At 48.1% G+C, this 22,057-nt stretch overlaps 1 protein-coding gene across 1 annotated transcript in view; it reads right to left on the reverse strand.

Moving 5' to 3' along the window:
* Positions 1 to 22,057, reverse strand: part of MYO5C (myosin VC) — an 86,701-nt gene that overhangs the window by 43,874 nt on the left and 20,770 nt on the right. Inside the window, exons 7-16 of the mRNA XM_036301776.1 lie at positions 20,792 to 20,873; positions 19,397 to 19,504; positions 15,316 to 15,422; positions 13,930 to 14,195; positions 10,099 to 10,180; positions 7,996 to 8,136; positions 5,296 to 5,421; positions 2,903 to 2,986; positions 1,193 to 1,327; positions 188 to 285 (exon numbers count right to left, since the gene is read on the reverse strand). Coding sequence (XP_036157669.1) covers positions 188 to 285; positions 1,193 to 1,327; positions 2,903 to 2,986; positions 5,296 to 5,421; positions 7,996 to 8,136; positions 10,099 to 10,180; positions 13,930 to 14,195; positions 15,316 to 15,422; positions 19,397 to 19,504; positions 20,792 to 20,873 — 1,229 coding nt within the window. The remainder of the gene's footprint in view (positions 1 to 187; positions 286 to 1,192; positions 1,328 to 2,902; positions 2,987 to 5,295; positions 5,422 to 7,995; positions 8,137 to 10,098; positions 10,181 to 13,929; positions 14,196 to 15,315; positions 15,423 to 19,396; positions 19,505 to 20,791; positions 20,874 to 22,057) is intronic.

Below are 22,057 nucleotides of genomic sequence, written 5' to 3' on the forward strand. Positions count from 1 at the left end.
AGACTGTTCCTTCACCTCTTGCCCTTTGCTTCATGCTGGAGATAAGGGGCCTCGGCCACAGGGGTTGTGCTAACATTATGTGTACAGGGCAGGATCATTTGAATCAGAAACAGTAAAGTTCAAAACAATCGTAGGCACACTCCCCAAATATTATGACGGAAACACTCTGCCGCATGAGAGCACTTACTCAAAGGGCAATTTCTCATCGTTTGGCTTGATGCAGCGAACGTAGTGGGGCGTGGTCGCGTTGAGGGTCTCCATGAGCAAGGACAGAGAGCTGCGGAACTGGGAGACAGAGTCAGACAACAAATGTGCTGAAAGGGAATGCTTACATCAGCGGTTCTCAACCTGTGGGTCGCGACCCCTTTGGGGGTCGAACGACCCATTCACAGGGGTTGCCTAAGACCATTGGAAAACACATATATAATTACATATTGTTTTTGTGATTAATCACTCTGCTTTATTTATTTATTTATTAAATATATTTTTATTGATTTCAGAGAGGAAGGAAGAGGGAGAGATAGAAACATCCATGATGAGAGAGAATCATGGATTGGATGCCTCCTGCAAGTCCCCCACTGGGGATCGAGCCCACAACCTGGGCATGTGCCCTTGACCGGAATTGAACCTGGGGCCTTTCAGTTCCCAGGCTGATGCTCTATCCACTGAGCCAAACCGGCTAGGGCTAATCACTATGCTTTAATTATGTTCAATTTGTAACAATGAAATTGGGGGTCACCACAACATGAGGAACTGTATTAAAGGGTCGAGGCATTAGGAAGGTTGAGAACCACTGGCTTACATTGAGGCAAAAAAAGGCCCCACCTTGGTAAGTTAGGAGGAAAAGTTAACTTCATGCTAAACATCTATTATGAAAGGTTTCAACCCGTGACTGCAGTTATCAGCATGTCCTACTGCCCTGGATGGAACACGGCTCTGTCCCACATTCCCACACAGCAGGAAGTGTGGTAAGTCACGCTACTGTGCAAATGTGCGGTTTGCCCAGGTGTGTGTGGCCTCGGAGGTTGAGGTGCGACCACGAGCAACTACTGCTTTTCTTTGCATTTGAGTTTACGTCCCATTGGATGAAGCGTGGTGCCATGTCCAGGCTTGCAATGTGGGTCCGCCCAGAGCCCGGCTCCCTGGGGCCTGGCTGAGCCTGTGGCCCCTCACCCTCAACACCTCCTGGTACCTTGCTCCCCACGGTGGTCCGGAACTGCTTGTTGTTGGGCTTGATGACTTGCTTGGCAGATTTCATCGTGATCGCTGAACCAAAAGGGGAAGGGGGAACTGGACTTTCTTGGAAAAACTTGGCGCAGAGGTGAAACTGGAAGGAGCAGAGAGGATTTCAGTGTCCAAAAATGCTCACCCACAGCCCTCAGCTGGTACAAGCCACGTAAATGACCACAACAAGCCCATCCAAACCAGTGGAGGGTCAAGCGACAGTCTTTACATCAAGTCTCAATTCCTTGAGCGATCTCCTCACTCAGGATGACCAGGAATGGAAGCAGAGATTGTCTGTACGTGGGCATCACTCAGTGTTGGGAAGGTGGAAACACGTACAAGGCCTACCTGTGCGCCTGGAGTCTCCCTCCCACCCCACATCCTCACTCCCACAGATCCAAAGCCAATCCATCATTCAAGGTTTTGTTAACATATTTTTCACCCTGCCCCTTCACAACGCCTTTGCTGGTGCCCAGCAGGAAAGAATTCCACATTTCTCTGAACTGTCTTAATCTTTTATTTGTACCTCTTCTAAGACACTCATTACTTTCTACCTAACCAGTTATTTCTTTAAATGTCCATCTTCTCTCTTAGAGTGAACCTCCTATTTTTTATTTTAAATTGGACATTGATCTCCTTCAGGGCAGAATCTCCGCCTGATGCATCCTGGTGTGCCCATGGAGTGGGTCTGAAACCCAGAGTCTCCGAGAGCCTATGTGCTTTACGGGAGACTCATCGGTGCTTCCACAGGATCTGCCAGACTGGACCCCAGGCTAAGCTTGGGGGTGAGTAAACAACTGGCAAATTAAGTCAACTAATTTCTACACAAGATGCAGGCCATTTCTACACTGGATTCTCTACCATGAACCAGTTTCAATGACTGAAGGTGTCACGGCCAGTGATTGATTTATTGTCATTAGTGGAATTCCCTGTGCTCATCTGGGAAATGGTCAAAATACCTGAACATCAACAAAGGACTGGGATCTTTTAAAAGAAGGAAAATAATTATGATAACCAAATCTTCACAAAAATGAAGGCTTATGAAATACCCTTTCTCTCAAATTTTAATAAAGGCATGTTTAAAGAGGAAATAAAAAAAAAAGCCAGAAGTCACTCTTTTGGTGACACCAGTGATCACACAGAACCACGGGTTTGAGGAGCTTCCCCGGCCACAGCCACTGTCCCTCCCTGTGTGGTTCTCTCCCCCTCGTGCTTGGGTTTTCCTCGCACACTCAGCACTGCCTACCATTGCTGATTACGTGCTTAACTCTGGTGCTCCCTCCAGGATGTGAGGCAGGAACCCCATCTGCCCTGCTCACTGCTGAATCCCCAGAACTTAGGCCAGTGCTTAGCACATGGCAGGTACTGCATCAATAGTATCTGTGGCTGAATGAATAAAATGTGAGCTGTGGTTCTTTAAATGGCCAGATCAGCTGTCCCTCTTCTCTGTTATTTGCACATTTGATTTCTGAGTTTGCATATAGCAGAGGTTTGTATGCTTTCAGAAGCTAGACACATATTTTAGTCCCAATTCTAAAATAGCTTTTTGTATGTCTGACTTATAATTTGCCACTGCAAGACACACACACACACACACACACACACTCACACTTCGTACTCTTTGTGACACGCGTCTGCATAATGCAGAACATTAATTACCCCTCGGGACTTGACAAACCTTGCTTGCTCTCAGGATTTCAACCAGCATGTCATAGACGGTGTCTCTGTTCTTTTCAAGGAAACCTTCGCATTTATACTCAACCTATGCAGAGGAAGGAATTCATTATTTCCAAAAAGACAACAGCAGACAGCACCTAAGTACCAGAAGTTTCTTTTCTTTTTAAAGAAAGAGCAACGAAGGGGCTCTACAGACAATCTTCCAACAAAGAGATTCGGTTTCTGTTGACCACAGCCACCCCAACAGATGAAGCTTAGAAAGCTGGGAACATGTCACGGACGGAAGAGGCCAGCTGCCCACTGCCCGGATTTCCCACTGGCCGCTGATCTCTGTTCTCTCACCTGTCCATTCCCTCTGGCCACACTGACCATTCTCTGCAGTGTGGGCGGTTAATACACACGAAGGTCTAACGAGACCTGGACTGGGGCTCACCTGGCCTTAGAAGCCACCGGGGAGAGGAAACATTTCAGTGGTGTCCTTTGGGTTCAAACAGAAATGTTTTCCTAAATCAGCATTAATGGGGCAGAAAAGAAAGAACCTGACCACCTGACCACAGAGCTTCCCAGAGCCAGCAAAGCTCTTAGAGTCGGGGTGAGACTGAGTGAGTGTTTGCACTGCTTGAATCAGGCTTAGAAAAGCTCTCCAGCAGCCCTTTCAGATTCACGAGATTTCAGGAATTTGCTTCTGAGTTATATATTTTCATATGTGACATATATCCTTCGTAAATTAAAAAAAATGTTTGAGAATAAAATATTAGCTATGAGGATGCAGGCTTTCGGTGCTGGGACCTCGAGGCAGAGCAGGTGCTCAGCGACCCCCGAGCAAGGACTCTGCTTGTCCCTCTGGGTGAGGAAGGGTCCTCTCTGGGATCCCTGACTGTCTGTAAACACTCCCTTGTGAATGAAGTACTTGGATTCTTGTATAAATGCTTCCAGCTGGTGGTGTGAGCCACTTGTTGAAATGAGCAAAGCTGTGGCAAATGGAGAGCCTTTTCGATCGGGGAGAGCATCTGTGGGGAAGGTCACAGAGAGCTGCGTGCCTGTCGGGGGCCCGGGGACCGAGGAAAGATGTGCCGTCTTGTTGCATCTAAGCATAGCTGCCTCACTTTCTAAATGACTATGTCCTCGGCTTCCTGAATTGAGAGCTCAGCTGACCTTACAGTGTGTGTGTTTTTCCCACCAATCCGCAGCCCACTCAAGTTACTGCCTCAATTCTTTTACGAGGCATTTCTTGGAAGTGCCAGGTGAGAGCATGGGATGTACAGAAACTATGTGTTATAAAGAGGGCCTCTGAAATAAATCCCAGGGGTGCTTTGCATGAAGTCCGATCCTTCCTTTCTTTCCCCCTTGGGGACCCCAAATAGGAAATTATAAAGGACACCTCGAAAATGTAAGTATAACTTGTTATATCATCATCCATCTCACTTGCCTCTCTTCAGGAACCAAATCTGAGAAGCCCTAAGCCCTAAAAGGCTATCACATTTAACAGCACTCCTCTGGCCCACAGAGTTGCTACCGCTTTCCAGCCCCCTGTCCCTCCCAGGCCCTCGGTCACTCGCACGGCCAGCACACGCTGACCCACAGCACCGGCCGCTGGGTCAGGCAAGCACAGCCCGTTCCCAGGATCCCCAGTGCTGGCCAGGCCTCGAGCGTGACACCCACTGAGGAGAGGAGCTTCCCTGGGAAAGGAAAACAAGGTGAGAAGGCACGTTTACGGCAGGTGGTTATGGCGATTTGTCTTTCCCCTTCGTTAGGGAGGGGCGAAAGTAGGTTTGCAGTTGATTGTAGGGAAAATAACACAATAACTAATAAATAATCATATAAGAATAAGTTGTTTGGGTACTCACAACGCTAAACCTACTTTTACCCCACCCTGTATTTTCAAAGCTTTCTGCCATGTGATTTTTACAAAATAATTTTCTGTTTTAATAGAGTAACGTTTGTTTCATTAAAAATAGGAGGTTTATCAAGAAAATAAAGATCACCTAGGAAACCCACCATCTTCGCCAACCTATGTCACCCATATAATAAATACATTACAACTTAGTAACAAAGGAAAACCTCAAAAAAAGGCATAGCTTTTGTTATAAGAAACAATTACGCTGTCCTGATTATAACAATTTCACGGAGAAAATAAAATGACAAGAGGTTGATAAATTCACAGTAAATCCTAACGCAGAAATGCAGTCCACTGGCAATATGTTTATCTTTAATATATTGTACAACAGGAAGCAGTACAACAAGAAGGCATGTGTTCTGTGATAATGACAAACGAAGAATTGCTGCGTATACTTGTGTCCCATGAGTTGGATCCGACCTGAGAAGTCCCTGGCCAGCCTCTCCCACGGGAAGCAGCTCTGGCTCCCCACACAGCGCCCTCCCAGATCACTGTACCTTATCAGCAAAGTGCTGGATGATAAAGGATGCATTTGACATTCTGGGCTTTTCAAACAAAGAGTTCTTGTTGACGAAATTATTATACAGCTTTTGAAGCCAGTTTTCATCAGTTCCATGTGGCAGCTGGAAGAGGAAGCACACCAAATATCAAGTAAATGTAAGTATACTTACATTTTCAGCACCTGAAAATCAAGAGGAAGGCTGAGTAGAGGCAAGGAAAAGTGCTCATTTTTAAAAAATAATTTTTTAATTTTTCAATTACAGTTGATACACAATATTATATTAGTTTCAGGAGTATAACCCAGTGCGTGGACATTATATAACTTCCTAAGTGATCACCCTGGTGAACCTAGTATCCATCAGACATCATACACAGTTATTACAGTATTACTGACTGTACTCCATATGCTGCACTTTACATTCCTGCGACTATTCTGTAAGTACTAATTTGTATTTTTTAAATCCTCACCTGAGGACAAGTTTTTATAGATTTTTTAGAGACAGAGAGAGAGAGAAAGGGGTGGGAAGAGGGAGGGAGGGAGAGGTGGGAGGAAGGGAAGAGAGAGAGAGAGAGAGAGAGAGAGAGAGAGAGAGAGAGAGAGAGAAACATCGATGTAAGAGAGAAACATCGATCAGTTGCCTCCTGAATGTGCCCCAACCAGGGATTGAACCCACAACATAGGTGTGTACCCTGACTAGGAATGGAACCTGCAACCTTTTGGTGTATGGGATGACATTCCAATCAAATGAGACCTTTATCCCTTTCACCCTGTCTCCCAACCCTCCTCCACTCTGGCAACCACTAGCTCTCTCTTTGTGTCTATGAGTCTATTTCTATTTTATTTGTTTGTTTTGTTCTTTAGATTCCATATATCAGCAAAATCATATATTTGTCTTTCTTTGACCGACTTACTTCATTGAGCGACTTACTTCATAATACCCTCTAGGTCCATCCATGCTGTCACAAATAATTAAGATTTCATTTCTTTCTATGGAAAAGCACTTAATTCTGAGAAACCAAGACATGTGGGGCCTTAGGAGTGAAGGGCTCTAGATCCACAGCTCCTTTTTAAAAAGCATCTCTAGCCCTGGCCGGGTGGCTCAGTGGGTGGGAGTGTTGTCTGGTACACCAAAAGGTGGTGGGTTCAATTCCCAGTCAGGTCACATACGTAGTTTTCCAGTTCAGTACTTGGTTGGAACATGACAGGAGGCAAATGATTGATGTTTCTCTCTCTCTAAAATCAATTAAAAAATCAACCTCGAGTGAGGATAAAGTAAATAAATGAATAAATAAATGCTTTTATAAAAAAGCAACTCTAGGCATAAATCTGTCCTTGATCTCAACAATCTTCAGAGTGATATTTAAATGCCTATATCAATGCCCTTTTAGAACAAAATGTTATAAGCCACAAGGAAATGGTCATATAATAACTTAAGAATGAAGAATTTTACTTCTGTAAAATGGGCAGTATTTTTATATTTTTCTCCAAAGAAGTCCAAAGGTTCAGGGAAAAGTAGCACTGGTTCCATTACGTGCACAAGACTTTATCCTCAGTTTTATGGGAAAAGACTGGCACCTAAATGTAGTTCCCCTCTCCCCTGGAAAAGTTTTTCTTTTGTTTCACTGCCTAATGAATAACTACCTCCTTGCACTAAGATCTTACCTCCTCAAACTAAGCTAGCTGCAAAACTTGTTCTTGCTACTAGTGATTTTAAAGCTCTCAAGTATATTCAGCCGGAGCACTGTGAATCTAATACCTTATTATGTTCAAACTAGAGGCCCGGTGCATGAATTCGTGCACAGGTGGGGTCCAGCTTGCCCGCCCCAATCGGGCCAGCCAGCTGGGGAGAAGGGACGCGGGAGGTTGGCTGGCCGGCCCTGCCCCCGATTGGGGGGAGGGCTGATCGGGGACTGGGACAGCTGGGCGGGGGGAGGCTAGAGAGGCCCTGGGCGGTTGGCGGGCCCGCCCCCTGGTCGAACTCCAGGTCAAGGGGACAATTTGCATATTACCCTTTTATTATATAGGATGACTCCTGTATACTGCTTTGTGACACTGGTCACCTAGGGCTATCTGTGATTTTCTAGAGACCACCTTATCCTCTGTCCCCTGCCCCAAGTAGATCATTCCAGAGTGCTTGGCACTGACGCTGGCCCTTTAATCTTATATCACTGCAGGTTTTAAAGCTCGGGGCACCAGAACAGATGATCTGTGAGAAGAACCATGGGACTGAGAATTCTAGGGAGAAAACGCCAATAAGTCCTCAACATTATAATCTTTTTTTGGTACAAATAAATATCTGAAAAAGAAACAGAACCTATGTTTGAACATCAAAACACCACCTTTAAACCAAAAAATGACTAGTGTCCTGGGGATTATTTGTTCCTGTGGCCCCATGAAGGGCATTGTGAGGCTGACTCACCACAAAGTTGCTCCTCCCAGGGGGAACTAAGAAGAGAACTCCTAGGGACCCCTTCTCCCAAGTGTATGGCATTGATTTTTCAGCCACACCCCCCGATGGGTGAGTCACAGAATCAGGAACTCACTTCTTGTTAGTCATTAACAATGGGCACGGGGTCACTTGCTACTTCCATGTGCACACACCTAGGGACAGCCTCAAAGGGCGCTATACAATCCACTTTACAATATGCTCATCTGTTACTACTCACAAGTTGGGGAAAATTTTTTTTTAAGTTACCAAGCATTCTTCATCCAGCAACTCCAAAATGCCCATTTTTGCTTCAATCAGGTCAATAACTGATTGATTGTCATAAAAATCGATCAGAGTCCAAGGGATATCTTCCTTCATATATTCTTCTTGTTCAAGTTTGAAGACATGCTGGGAAGAATCCAGAAGTTAATGCAGAGTAAAACAGAACATTGAGGTGTGCTTCCGAAGAGTAGGGTGTAAGCATGTGGAAGATGGAGATATAGGACAGATTTTCAATGTCTGTCGAGGACCCAGAGGTGCAGGCTACACCCCTTATCCATGACCAATGCCACTGAATTCCTATTGCAGGTTTAGACTTAACTCCCCCACCCAGTCTGGGTGGGTGCTCACATCCCATCACCTTCAGCACCGATGGCACTCAGGGTGGTCCCGGGGCCTCCCTGATCTCGCGCTGCTGCTCTCCAGGATGGAGCCAGCCTACCGAGAATGCTGGCTGTGGGCCAGTGTGAGGAGTCAGCCACTAGGAGAGCTTCGTTCACTACTTGTGAGGGTACAGGGGGCTTCCCAGAGCCTGGCTCAGGCTTTTCCTGGCTGCAGGCGGCAGGGGTAGGGGCTGTGAGGAGAGAGCCTCCCACAGAAGCATCCAGTGGGAGCAGCTCTGAAGCACAGTAGGTGGTTGAGAACCAGCCAGAGAGAGAGCACAGCAGTGAAGGGGGACGATGGGAAAGCACAGTAGGATGAGGGTGGGTGGGTACAAGCCCCCATGTGGCCTTTCCTAGGGGCAGTGAGGACCCAGGAAGGGGAGGGATGAGTGAGAGAGGGTCAGGATGAGACCTAGTAGTTCAGCTTGGGGTGGGGGCAGAGAGGCCCATCAGGACTCAGTTCTGCTGTGGCCGAACACTTGGGAGGTGGCCTGGAGGACTCTGGGGGAAGATGACCAAGAGCCACAGTTAGGACACAGTTAGGCCAGGACATTGTGTCAATGATAGTGGTTTAACCACAAAAATAAGCAGGAGGGTACAGAGGCCAAGAGGGGAAGGCGGTGGGTTCCCTCTGTCATTGCTGAGCTGCCTGAGGCCACCTGGTGAGGGGGCCCAGCAGCAGCCAGATTCATGGGACAGGAGCTAGGAGACAGTCCTCACTAGGGCTTCAGGGCTGACATTTTAAGGCATTACCCCTCCCAGGAGGCTCTGCACATTGACAGAGGACTCGAAAGAAAGGAGGTGGAGAAGAACAGGAGGAAACACAGTTGCAGCCTCTGCTATGCTATTTCTAGGAGGTGTCTTGCATATGCATTATTTTAAGTTGTGTTGGGGAGAGGGAAGATCTGCAGATTTATATTTTAGTTATACTGCATATCTACTTGGAATACAGTTTGGCTGTGGTCATTAAATGCGAAACACAGGTATCCTTGAGAATGCTAATAGAAATTTTCAATAGGATAACATGTAATGCTTACACGTGGATTAATCCTGGGGTAAGGAAAAGGAAAGAAAAGAAACACTTACTGAATATGATTCAACATTAGGTCTTCTCAACAACATTAGGTGGGTGCTACTGAACCATTTTTAAAGTGCGGAAACTGAGTCTCAGAGAGCCCGGGGTCCCAGAGGAAGCAGGTGGGAGAGCTGAGACTCAAACCAGTTCAGTTTGGGAAAAAGTCCGTGCTCTCCAGGATGTCACTCTGTCTTTTCTTCAGGGTTGTCTGGGAGAAGACGACTTTCAAAAGACAAGCAGGAGAGTTCACCAGGTGAAGATGGAGGGGTGGGGAAAGGATGGGAACAGCAGGTGGGTGACAGCAGAGCAGCAGGTGCAAAGATGCAGCGTTTTGCAAGGACGGGGGCCTTCAGGAAGCTAACAAACCACTTGGTCTGACTGCTCATCGGGGTCTGTACCTGAGAAAGACAGATGAGGAACTGGAACTGAAGAGCAGGCAGGTGGCTCCAGAAAGATAAAATAGGAAGGTGGGAAGGTGTGATTTCAGACACGGCCACAAGGTGGTGCAGTGACCCCGCGTGCGGCTCCTTTGCTAATCACAATTGCAGAGGGAAGAAGCCTGGTTTGCCTCCTTCCTGATTCCCTGCGCTCGGAGCCAAGAATGAGTTTCAAGAAGGGAGAAAAGTCACCTACCAGGTTAAACTGCTGTTGCAGTTTTTCATTAGCGTAATTGATGCAAAACTGTTCGAAGCTGTTCACATCAAAGGTTTCAAAGCTGAAATGCAGTTAAAATGTAAATGTAAAGTTAAAATGTAACTTGGAGGACATATACATCATTTATTGGTCAGTATTTTTTGGACAAAGTTCATAGCTGAAAAGTTAGCTGTGCTTTCTGAAAGTTTTAACTATACCTGAATGCTTGACAGTCAATCTACAGCATAAATCAGCTTTTCCGAGGTTGCCTCAGAAGGAATGGTATGTACAAAACACCCACTCTGAGGCAGGCACTAAATCAGGCCCCTAACAATATCATGTATTATTTCATTCACAGCCGTTCTGTTATCATCACTTTGTAGATGAGGAAATAAGGCTCCGAGAGGTTCGGAAACTTGCCTGAGGTCACACAGCGATGTCAGACTGCTGTGAGCCTGCCGGGCTAGAACACTGACGCTTTCGGTAAAAAAGCAATGCTCTTTCCTACTCCCTGCTCGCTGCCAGTTGGAGGGAGAGGCAGCACAGTTCTGCCTCCACCAGGGTGCTTTCCCAGGTCTTGGAAGAAAAGGGCAAGTTCATTTAACACTATAGCCCAGCAGGTCCCATCAGGTCTGTGACAGACATGCCCTGCCTCCATCCTCAGACTTTCAGCGCTGTCACTGGCGCTGCCCTGAAGTTGCCCACTCATGGGCTGGCAGGAGGTGGGCAGGTGACAGAGAGGGGAGGGGAAGCAGGCCGGAGAGCGGCCAGTAAGCTGTGCGGGGCCGTGGCAAACAGGATTATCCTACGGGCAGCTGCTACCTGGTACTCAGCTCTCGCCAGCTGTGGCCATGGATGAATGCAGGTCAGGATGCTAGATCACCTGATTCTCCAGAAAAGCCAGAAATCTAGACATTTATGTGAATTATCCCATGTTATTGGCTGAACAAAACTCATGCATGAAATTCCCCACCCGGCCAGGGGAACGCTTCTGCCAGGAGGAAGTTCCCCGGTGCTTAGGCATCAGCATAGATACACATCACTTCCGCCGAACACCGCCCCAGCTGGAGGGCTACAGCAACCCCACGGTCACACGTGAGGGTCAGAGGAGACGGTGACCATCACGGAGAAGGCAGCCAGCAAATGTGCCAGACATGCAATTTGACGCCAGCTCTTGGTGCCTCCAAAGCTGTGGTTCTTCACTTCTTTATCCCCCGGGGTCCTGCCATTGCCAACATGGATCCCCTGGGAGTGTCACTCGACAGCCAGCTTGGCTCAGTTTAGACTTCCTGGGCAGTTGAAGGGCCTCGACTTTCTCTAAACAGCTCCAGGCTGACTCGGAGCAGGAGCCGAACCCACACAGCCCCATTCCACATGCACTGGGCGGGAGGGTGGGCGGCGGGGGAGGTGCTGAGGCTGGACACTGCGGACAGGCCGGGGCTGGTTGGGAAGGGTCAAAAGGACCTCACTGTGCTCCACAGCGCAGGGCCAAGGCCAGAGGCAGGGCTTTCTGGAGCAGGAACGGAATGTCACTCATCAGTGATTATTTTCCTGCCCTCTTGCCCACCTTCCCCAGAGCTAAAGTTCACAACCCAACGGAAAGAACTAAACCTATGACTTAAAAGGCCAGAAGCTCACTGGCGATGACAACACTTCACATTTGAACGATGCTGATGGTTCTAAAGATATCTTTACCAATTCTTCTGTTTGATCTTCATCATACCCTGCGACAGAGGCCCCATTCTACAGATGCAGAAGCTGAGGTTCGGAGAGGCTCTGTGGCTTTCTCGGGGCCACACGCCCGGTACGCTGCAGTGCGTACTCCCAGGGGTCTGACCTCCCAGCCCAGGCCTTCACAGCTCTGGGGCCAGAGAACACAAACACTACTGGCCGGGGGACCCCAAGCCCTCATGTCGTTCCCAGCTGCACCTCCGAGCTCACAGCTTCATCTTTAAAGGCTCTGAGTGAGGGAGCACTGCTTATGAGGCTGCCTGATTTCTAGGCCAAACTGAGCTCAGGTCTCTCCAAAGTTTCAGGGTGCGCATGGAACAGGCATCACTAGACATGAGCATCCTGGAGAAGGCATGAAAGGACTCGCCTAGGCAATAGCATTGTTACTTAAAAAGGGGTGCTTATTCTCTTGGAGGGGTACCATTTTGGAGGGGTGGCCGCAAGCATGTTACTTTTATACTTTTTGAAGAGGAATTTAATTTTAAAGTTAAAATTTAACACATACTCTAAGAAGTCCTTGTGAATTTATAATTATTCCTGTCTCAGGTTTGCACACTTAGCCAAAACATTCAGATTCCTGGATCTGACTCTGGGCTACATGCCATTCTCCTCACTTACTGCTCCTCGGACTCAGCTGCCTCCTCTCTCCCCATCCCCAGCTAACCTCCCACGCATTCCTTTCAAAGAACCATCTCCACCTAATTACCTACCTGCCCACTCCACTAAAATTTACATCCCAAAAGGGCAGGGGCCATGTGTCTATGCTGTTCACCGATCACACCCAACACGGGGCCTGGCACATAGATATTTGTATAGCTATTTGTTGGATGAATGAAATAATATATTCTTATAATAAAGGCCTATTTATTTTTAAGGCACTTTTAAAAACACAGAAAACAACAGAGAATAGTACAACAATCACCTATTTCTACCACAAAGAGACTATTGTTTTACAAGTCTACTTACATCCTTATCGGCTGCTCACATACCTTTTTTAGCACAAGGAAAGGTAATTTACTAGAGATCCCCGCAATGTCTCAGTATTTTATAACTGTTGACATGTTCTATTAATTGGTAGTCATTGTATTAGTTGAGTCTAAGTTAAACAAAGTGACTCCCTTGAGGCACCCTCTTTACCTGGGGTCAGTGTGCCGCACTGCCTACCCTTCCCCAGGTGGGGAGGCCCAGACCCGGCTCTCCCCTCTGCATGGGGGGGAGTGGGCTGGGCTGCTTTTCACAGCCCTGGGGGACTGAGCGCTCCCAGTCTGGGCGGAACACTGTGGTGCCTTTCGTGGGACAAGCTGCCCCTTGTCCCGGAGAGAAGCCAGGGTTGGTCTGGGAAGGGAGGGCTTGGGCGTGGAAGGCCAGGTGCCAACAAATAAAGCCGGAATGTGATGGCCCCTCACGCCCACCTCCACACGGGCCTGGCCGCACACGCCCTCTGGGTGCCTGTGAGCATCGTTCGTGGGGGTCTGGACTAGGATTTAGGAAAGCATGATGGGGCAAAGAGAAGGAAGAACAGAACTCCAACATGGGGACTCCTGAGGAAGGGCTGGGGCAAATGCAATACCCGCATTATACGGGAAAGGATGAGGACTTGGGTGTGGGAGGCAGCTTGGCGAGAGGCCTTGATTTGAGTCCTCCTCTGGCCTGTGGGCCTGGGCAAGGGCAGGACCTCCGGGACGTCATTCCCAGTGAAACGGGAAAGGGACATAGGGTCCACACCTCACGGAGTCTCTATCAGGAGACAGAAGTGGGCCAGGGCCTCCCACGGTGCTGGGTCCTCCCCCAGCCTCGCAGCCTCGCTGCTCCACCCTAAGAGGGGAGAGTCTCAGGGCTGAGTGAGGGTAGGTGAGCAGCACATGGAAACCACCCGGCATGGTCGCTGGCCACGGTGAGCTCTCGAGGGGCCATTGTTAACTTAGCATTTACTAACACACTAAATAAGACACTGTCACCCAGGAGACTGGACTTAACATCCATATGTGCAAAAACCAAGGACACCACCTCCCTGATCACAGGAAACACAGAGAAGCCAGAACCGAACGATCTAAGGATAACGGGCATTCGACATTCAAACGGGGAAAGACAGGCTCTTACCCATAAATGTCCAAAACACCAATAAAAGTGTGCTGCTTGCCTGAAAACTGCAACGCTTGGTTAATTCTCTCCACAATGAAGTCAAACAGGTGAGCATAGACCTTCTTGGCCAGCGCGTCCCTGGCGTTGGCGGCCTGGGGCCTGGTCATGGGCTTCACCACCGTCTCCGAGGTCGTGATGATTTTGCGATTGCACAGCCACTGAGCAACGCTGCCACACTCCAGGCCCAGGAGCTCGCAGAACACCTGCAGGTGACTGTCATCCGCCTTTGAAAACAAACACGGGCCCCATCAGGGCCGTCAGCCACCAAAGCCAGCATGGGCCACCCCCCCCGCCAGGGCCCCTGCCCCCCACTTAGCCTGCATGAGAGGAGGACGAGCTGGTGTGAGAAAGGCCAGGACTCAGAGACACGGCCAGGCCTGGGCGTGAAGCGGGAGGGCCCAGTGGCAGGAGCCTGCATCTTGCCCCTGGCAGGACCCTGCTGCTATCTGCATTCGTAGATGTGCTTTTTACTAGTGCTCTTTTCTTCTTTGTATAGACATTAATGAGAATAACTAAACACAGGCACCCTACCAACCATCACTCATATTTGTCACAGAAGACACACACATAAACTTAGTGTCCATTAATAAAGCAACCTGTCACAGAACTTACACGGTAAGAGGTAGGAGGTGTCCTTTCTGCTTACAGCTGTCCTGTGCCCTTCAGGCCCTACATAACCTGTACCCCTCAGCCCCCCCATTTTCCAGCCTCGCCTTCCACCCCTCCTTTCACTCACTCCTCTTTGGATATACTGACTTTTTTTGCTATTTATGAAATTACACCTCCTTGCCCCAGACACAGGCAGGGTTCACGTCCTTGTGTGCAGGCCTCTGCCCATGCTGCCGTGTTAGAAAGAAAGGAGGAGGATTCGTGTGTGAGGTGGCCTTTCACAGAGAAATTTTCTGAAGGCCCTGCTCCCTTCTACCCTACTCTGCCTTATTTTCCTTTTGAACAGCCATCAGCAGCTGCCAAAGCCTGTGATTGTTTATAGTGTCTCCTCTCCTCTGATTAAAAGCTCCTTGAGGGGCACCTTGCTTTGTGTTGGTCACTGCTGTTTCTCCAGAGCCTACAACAGTGCCTGGCACATAGCAGTGCTAGTCAAATTTGTTGAATAAAAGAAAAATACATAGAAAATGCACTGCCCCCTCCTCTTCTGTTGCAAGAGAAAGAAGCTTTACTCTTTGAAGACAACCCATGGGAACCCTTGCTTTCCTCTTCCTATTAAGCTGGCCTCCCCAGTTGGTCCAACGTGCCTGGTGCTAAAAAGCAAAAGCAGGGTAAGCCCAAGATGTTCTACTGATGACCCTCCAAACACAGGCTGGGTGGAACAAGCAAGCCGCTTACACTGACTGCAGACCTCTCGTTGCCCACTGCTGTGATCTGCACATTGCCCAGGTGTAGGATGGCTGCCAGGATCTTAAACACATCCATCTGAAAATCCTCCTGGAAACCTGAAGACAAAAATGTTCCCAAATTAGGAATATTGGACTTCTTCTCTTAGCCACTAGGAAGCGAACACCTGGATTCCTTTAAGATCCTCTAGGACAGCAGTTCTCAACCTGTGGGTCGCGACCCCTTTGGGGGGTCGAACGACCCTTTCACAGGGGTCGCCTAAGACCATCGGAAAACACATATATAATTACATATTGTTTTGTGATTAATCACTATGCTTTAATTATGTTCAATTTGTAACAATGAAAATACATCCTTCATATCAGATATTTACATTATGATTCATAACAGTAGCAAAATTACAGTTATGAAGTAGCAACGAAAATAATTTTATGGTTGGGGGTCACCACAACATGAGGAACTGTATTAAAGGGTCGCAGCATTAGGAAGGTTGAGAACCACTGGTCTAGGACCACTGGTGCCAAGAGCTGGGACAGGGAGCATGAAGTGGACCCCAGGTGAACCTGGCTCACTCTTCTCCCCAGTTGGACTTGTGCAAACGCAGTGTGAACTCTGCAACCCGCTAGGTCCCCCTCATCCGAGGCTCCTGGAAGTCCCACACAAATTAATACCCAGGTGCCCGGGAGAATCGGCTCTCGTTTACTCTGTGATATACTTGCTTTATCTTTAATGTGGATTTTTCTTTTTTGTTCACAAGCTGCCTGAATTATTTTTCTGGTGGGGTGCTGGATGTATTTCACTTGCCCCAGGGGGCTGACCTGGGCGGACCACGGCATGGGCGGTCACGTCCTCTGGCCTCTGGTTGGGTTTGACCAGTGGGGGCTGTGGGGAGGAGGTCAGAGAGGAGGAGAGAGGGGCTGATCTGCTTGCTCGTCTCTTTTCTGGTAACATCGTCCCAAGTTGACTACGTTGCCAACTGACATAAGGTCACTGCTCCTGGTCCAGCACTGACTTTCCCAACCCTCCTTTCTGGCTCCAGTAACACCCCTGGGCCTGAGCGGGAAGGTGCAGCGAACAGCTCTGCTGCTGCAGTGGATGCCTACTGCCCCTCTTGCCCCTGAAGCCCTACCCACTCCACCGGCTTGAGTTAGATTTCAGTGCGAAGCACAATGGTCTGGTTCCCTGGGCCCGAGTCCTGGCCGGGTCTGACTGTGTCCAGGGTGTTCTCTGTGGGAGCTCTAACCGGCCAGGAGAGGATCAAAGGACGGGGTTCAATGAGTGGGAAGCGAACAAAGGAAGGAGCTTATGATCAACACGCACCACCTCTGCTTCCTCAGGGGGCACCTTTGCAGCTGCCCGGCTGGCGGAGGTGCCTCAGGAGCCGGGTGGGAAGGGGGCGTGGTGGAACCCTGTGTCCCTCGGGCACGGTCACCTCTCTAATGCTTACAACAACTCTATGAAGCAAGTACTCGGATTATTCCCATTGTACAGACGGGAAACTAAGGCGCAGGAGGGCTAGGACACTTGCCCACAGTCAGCCCGGGTATGTCCGATCTAAACAGACCACTGCAGTGTGTGAAAAGGCTGCGGGTTTGTGAAGCCGTCTTAGCTGTACCTGGTGTGAGTAACGTGGAGGTGCCCTGGTGACCCAGGCCAGGCAAAGAGGATGTGCTGGCTCCAGAGGCCCGCTTCCCGGGCCTGGTGTGAAGCGGTGTGTGAACTGAACGAGATGACCTCACGGCTAACCGTGCCCGCTTCTCTCTACTGTTTCCATAACAGAACACAGACACGGAAAACCAACCAGCAACTAGCAATCACATTTAAAGGAGGGTGACGTGCCCGAGTGCATTATAAGCCTACGTAAGATTCAAGTTAGGCAACCTGCCCTGGAGGAGGGCTCCGCCTAAGACAGATAACACTGCGGCACGGATAGGAGAACAGAGCCAGTGGGACGGGCAGTATAAAGAAGGTGCAGTGTTCACCTTGCTAGGAGACAGAGCTCTCCGACATGACGTCTCTGTGCTGTGCAGCTCAGGAGCTACGGCCACACGTGTTACGAGCAGCTGAAACACACCCAGTGAAGCAGAGGGTCTCAATTTCATTTCACTTTAATTAAAGTACTTGTGGCTGGTGGCTACTGTGTTGGACATCAGTTTAGAGACCATGAAACCAATTCACAGCATGATCTCCTTGGCTGCAGGGTCACAGGATGACGGCCATCCTGAAGTTACGGGGTCATCTGGTCCCACGCACGAATCCAGTGACTGGACCTCTAGAGTCAATCACATTCCCCTCTGCCTGGCCCTGGGTGGTCAGGGGACTTCCGTGTTAGGACACACGGGGTGAAGCTAGATGGCTTCATGAACTCCCTGGGTCTTTCCCCATATTGCAAGAAAACTCTCATCTAGGTCAAGGGTCAGCCACTGTTTTCTTGGTTGGCTTTGCAGGCAGTGCCGCTGATGTCACCATTACTCACCGGCCACCATAGCGTGAAAATAGCCACAGACCATACTTACACCAATGAGTGTGTCTGGGTCCCAATAAAAACTGTATTTACAAAAATGGGATGCCATCTGCCGACCTTTGGTCTAGGATATTTTTAGTGATTCATGCAGTGAGGTCATCCTTTCATTAAATGTGTACTGACCTCTGGTACAGCATGGCAGAGTTCATAAACCATTTTAAACATGATCTCTTCATCTCACAACATCACTCACAGCTACTGTGGTGGCTACTCCAATGGCCCCAGTGCCCCCTCCTAGAGTTCGTGCCTGTGTGGCTCCCTCCACGAATCCTGGTCTGAGCTGGCCTATGGCTGACTGTGAGTATTAGCATGTGGCAGTAGTGAGACCACATTACCTCTGAGGATAGTTCATAAAAAGCCTGGAAGAGTCTACCTGAGCCTCTTGGAACCGGCTCTGGGAGAAGGTAGCTACACGCATGCAGTCTCTTCACTGTGAGACCAGCAGCTGGGACGTCAACGTGGAGAGACAGACACTGCCCAGCCCCCCCCCCCCCCCACCCCGTGGTTGCAGCTGCCCCGGCTCACAGAGGATCCAGGCCCTGCCACCATCACATGACAGTCCTACGTGAGACATGCCCAGTTGAGCCCAGTCCACCCAGAATCACAAGAGATAATAAACTGTCATTGTAAGCCACTAATATTTGGGGAATAGCAATAGATAATTGGAACAACTAAATATTGTCATTATTCTTCCAGATTACAGATGGGAAACTGATGCCCAGAGATAATAATGGACCTGCACGAGGTCAAGGACCTATGTTATGACACATGAAAAACTGGAGCACGCCCTGGCCAGTGTGGCTCAGTTGGTTGGAGCATCATCCCATACACCTAAAGGCTGCAAGTTCTGGTCAGGGCACATACCTAGGTTTTGGGTTCAGTTTCTGGTTGGGGCACATACAGAAGGCAAACAACTGGTGTGGATGCTTCTCACATGGATGCTTCTCTCACATGGATGCTTCTCTCTCTCTCTCCCACTCTCTCCTTCCCTCCCTCCCTGCCCCCACCCCTCCTTTCCCCTTTGTCTAAAATCAATAAGCATATCCTTGGGTAAGAATTTTTTTAAAAAGAAAATACATGACAACAGATAATTAAGTACTAGACTGTGAGGTCTAATAGCCAATGCAGTCAGAAGAGAACATGGTCTTGAACAACAGGCATATGGAAAGTGAAGCATGCAGACTCCTTTGTAGTCCTGGCATTCTGCCAGCCACGCCCGTCACCTGCTGAGCTGGCTCTGGTCTCACACTGAGCAGAAGCTTTTTTGCCAGGTACTCCCTGGTCAGCCCAGGAGCGCTTCGGAGCACCCAGGGGGCCACAGCCCTCCCACAACTGCGAGGCAGAGAACAAAGAAGCTGGGGGCTCCGTCTTTTCCGGGAGAGACACAGTCTTGATCATCTGGCCTCTACGTTCTGAGAGGCTCATTCTAAAACTAGGATTTATTAGGAATATTCTGAACACATGCATGCTGGGCACCCTTGCTTCCAAACTTCTTAAATTTGTTTAAAAGAGGAAATGGCCACACCGTGGACAGGAGGTCTCCCTTACCCAGCAGTGTGAAGGTCTTCCGCGTCTCCTCCATGCCAGCACTGTCACTCACCCCCTCAATGACGGTGTTGCCACCCATCCTCGTGTAATTGAATTCTTCCGCACTCCCTGAAATCACAAGAGTGTTACACCTGTAGCTTAAAGACTTGGACATGCAAGCTTATCAAAAAGGGAAGTTCTTACTAAGCTGTAGTAAGCGTTCTACACACATTATTCCATTTATTCCTGAGAATTCTACCTACAGAAGCTGAGGCTCTGAAGAGAGAAGTCACTTCCTCAGGGTCCCGCACGGTTGGCGGGTCAAGAATTTAAACACAGGCTGCCGCCAGCACTCATGGTTTTTGATTCCACATCTAACAATTTTATTATACAGCTTTCTGTGTCAAACTTCTGTACAAATGTCGGTGTCACAGACATTTTTTAGTGAGGTTTATTAAATGTACAATGAACCACATACATTTTAGATGTACACTTTAATGCGTTTTGATATATGTGTACCCTGATAAACATCACCACAAACAAGATCATGACCTCCTGTGCATCTGATATTTGGATAGTAGGCTACCATTCTTCCACATTAGCTATTCACAGTCTGTTTAGAGTACAAAGCATGGATAGTGTATCTTCGTGTGACTTCATTATGACTTCCTAAATGGTGACCTTTAGTCATCAAGGAAGTTCAAATTATGATAAATGTACTCTAACTTAGAAGGAACAAATATGTCATACACATTAGAAAAATGACCAAGGAGTTCAGATAAAAAGAAAAGTTTGGAGACCTAGAGCATAAGTTCTAGTTGTCAGGAGGCCTTATCCACGTGGCTCTAGCCCAGTGGTTCTCAACCTTCCTAATGCCGCGACCCTTTAATACAGTTCCTCATGTTGTGGTGACCCCCAACCATAAAATTATTTTCGTTGCTACTTCATAACTGTAATTTTGCTACTGTTATGAATCGTAATGTAAATATCTGATATGCAGGATGTATTTTCATTGTTACAAATTGAACATAATTAAAGCATAGTGATTAATTGCAAAAACAATATGTAATTATATATGTGTTTTCCAATGGTCTTAGGCGACCCCTGTGAAAGGGTCGTTTGACCCCCAAAGGGGTTGCGACCCACAGGTTGAGAACCGCTGCTCTAGCTGTATGACACAATCCCCATGACCTTGAAAAGAAGCCTGGGTTGAAGGGCTCCCCTCTCCGTGGGCCCACCCTACCCTCCAGCCTTTATCTATCTCCTTAGAGGCATCCATTTCACACCAAAACCCAAGGAACTTGTATCTTTGGACAGAATATATTTTTGAAGTGATGTGACCGTAAGAAGAAGTTAACCTAGAATTTAAACCCCTACATAAAAGAGAGACTCTTCCACATACCGTCCATCACGTACCCAATTTAAGATGTTTAAATTCCGACTGCTGTGCAGATGCACAAAGCTGATAGAAAATGTGGTAATTTCGTTCATTTTCTGACTGTAAAAGAAGGAAAAGACCCCAAATTACACCAATCCTTTATAAGTGAAAATGTGAGGTTTCTACCAGAGGGTCTTAGATGGCTGATCTGGATTGACAGTTCTGTTCTGGGGGCGCAGGCACCTACCTCGGTTTCTGCCGCGTCAGCCATGCTGGGACCCACCCTGCTCCCTCTGCTGGCCCATAGGCCAGCCCTGCCTCTTACAGACAGAGAACTGGTGGCTCTGATGGCCCTCCAAATAATGACCCCAGAGAAAATGTTATTTTTAAAATTTTTTGGTTAATTCTCACCCAAGGATATATTTTCCACTGATTTTTAGAGAGAGTAAGAGGGTAAGGGGGGGGGGGGGAGAGAAACACAAATGTGAGAGAGAGACACATTGATTGGCTCCTACATGCGCCCTGACTGAAGCAGAGGATGGAACCTGCAACCCAGATACATGCCCTTGACTGGGAATCAAACCCAAGACCCTTTGGTGCACAGGCCGACACTCCTTACCTAAAGTCTAGTCCAGGGATCCTCAAACTTTTTAAACAGGGGGCCAGTTCACTGTCCCTCAGACCGTTGGAGGGCCGGACTATAGTTTAAAAAAAAACTATGAACAAATTCCTATGCACACGGCACATATCTTATTTTGAAGTAAAAAAACAAAACGTGAACAAATACAATATTTGTATTTGCATGTGGCCCGCGGGCCGTAGTTTGAGGACCCCTGGTCTAGTCTCTGGGGGTTGCCCCAGTAGGGGGCCATGCAGGAGGCTGCTGATTGAAGTTATGCTCTCACATAGTTTCTCTTTTCTCCCTTCCTCTCTCTCTAAAAATCAATAAACTACTCTTAAAAAATTAAAAAAAGATATATGTACCCCTAAGTGCATCACAGCATTATTCACAATAGTCAAGATACGGAAACAACCTAAATGTCCTTCAATGGAAGACTGGATAAAGAAGATGTAGTGCATATATACAATGGAATACTACTCATAAAAAAGGACGAAATATTGCCATTTGTGACAATATGGGTGGATCTTGAGGGTATTATAACTGAAGTAAGTCTGATGAAAAAAAGATAAGAACAATATGACTTCAATCCTATGTGGGATATAAAACAAAAAGCAACAAATGGTCCTGGCCAGTTTGGCTCAGTACTTACCTGAGAGAAAGGAGGGTGGGGGTCAAATATATG

Source organism: Myotis myotis, unplaced genomic scaffold, assembly GCF_014108235.1.
Source record: "Myotis myotis isolate mMyoMyo1 unplaced genomic scaffold, mMyoMyo1.p scaffold_m19_p_1, whole genome shotgun sequence".
Lineage (NCBI taxonomy): Eukaryota > Metazoa > Chordata > Mammalia > Chiroptera > Vespertilionidae > Myotis > Myotis myotis.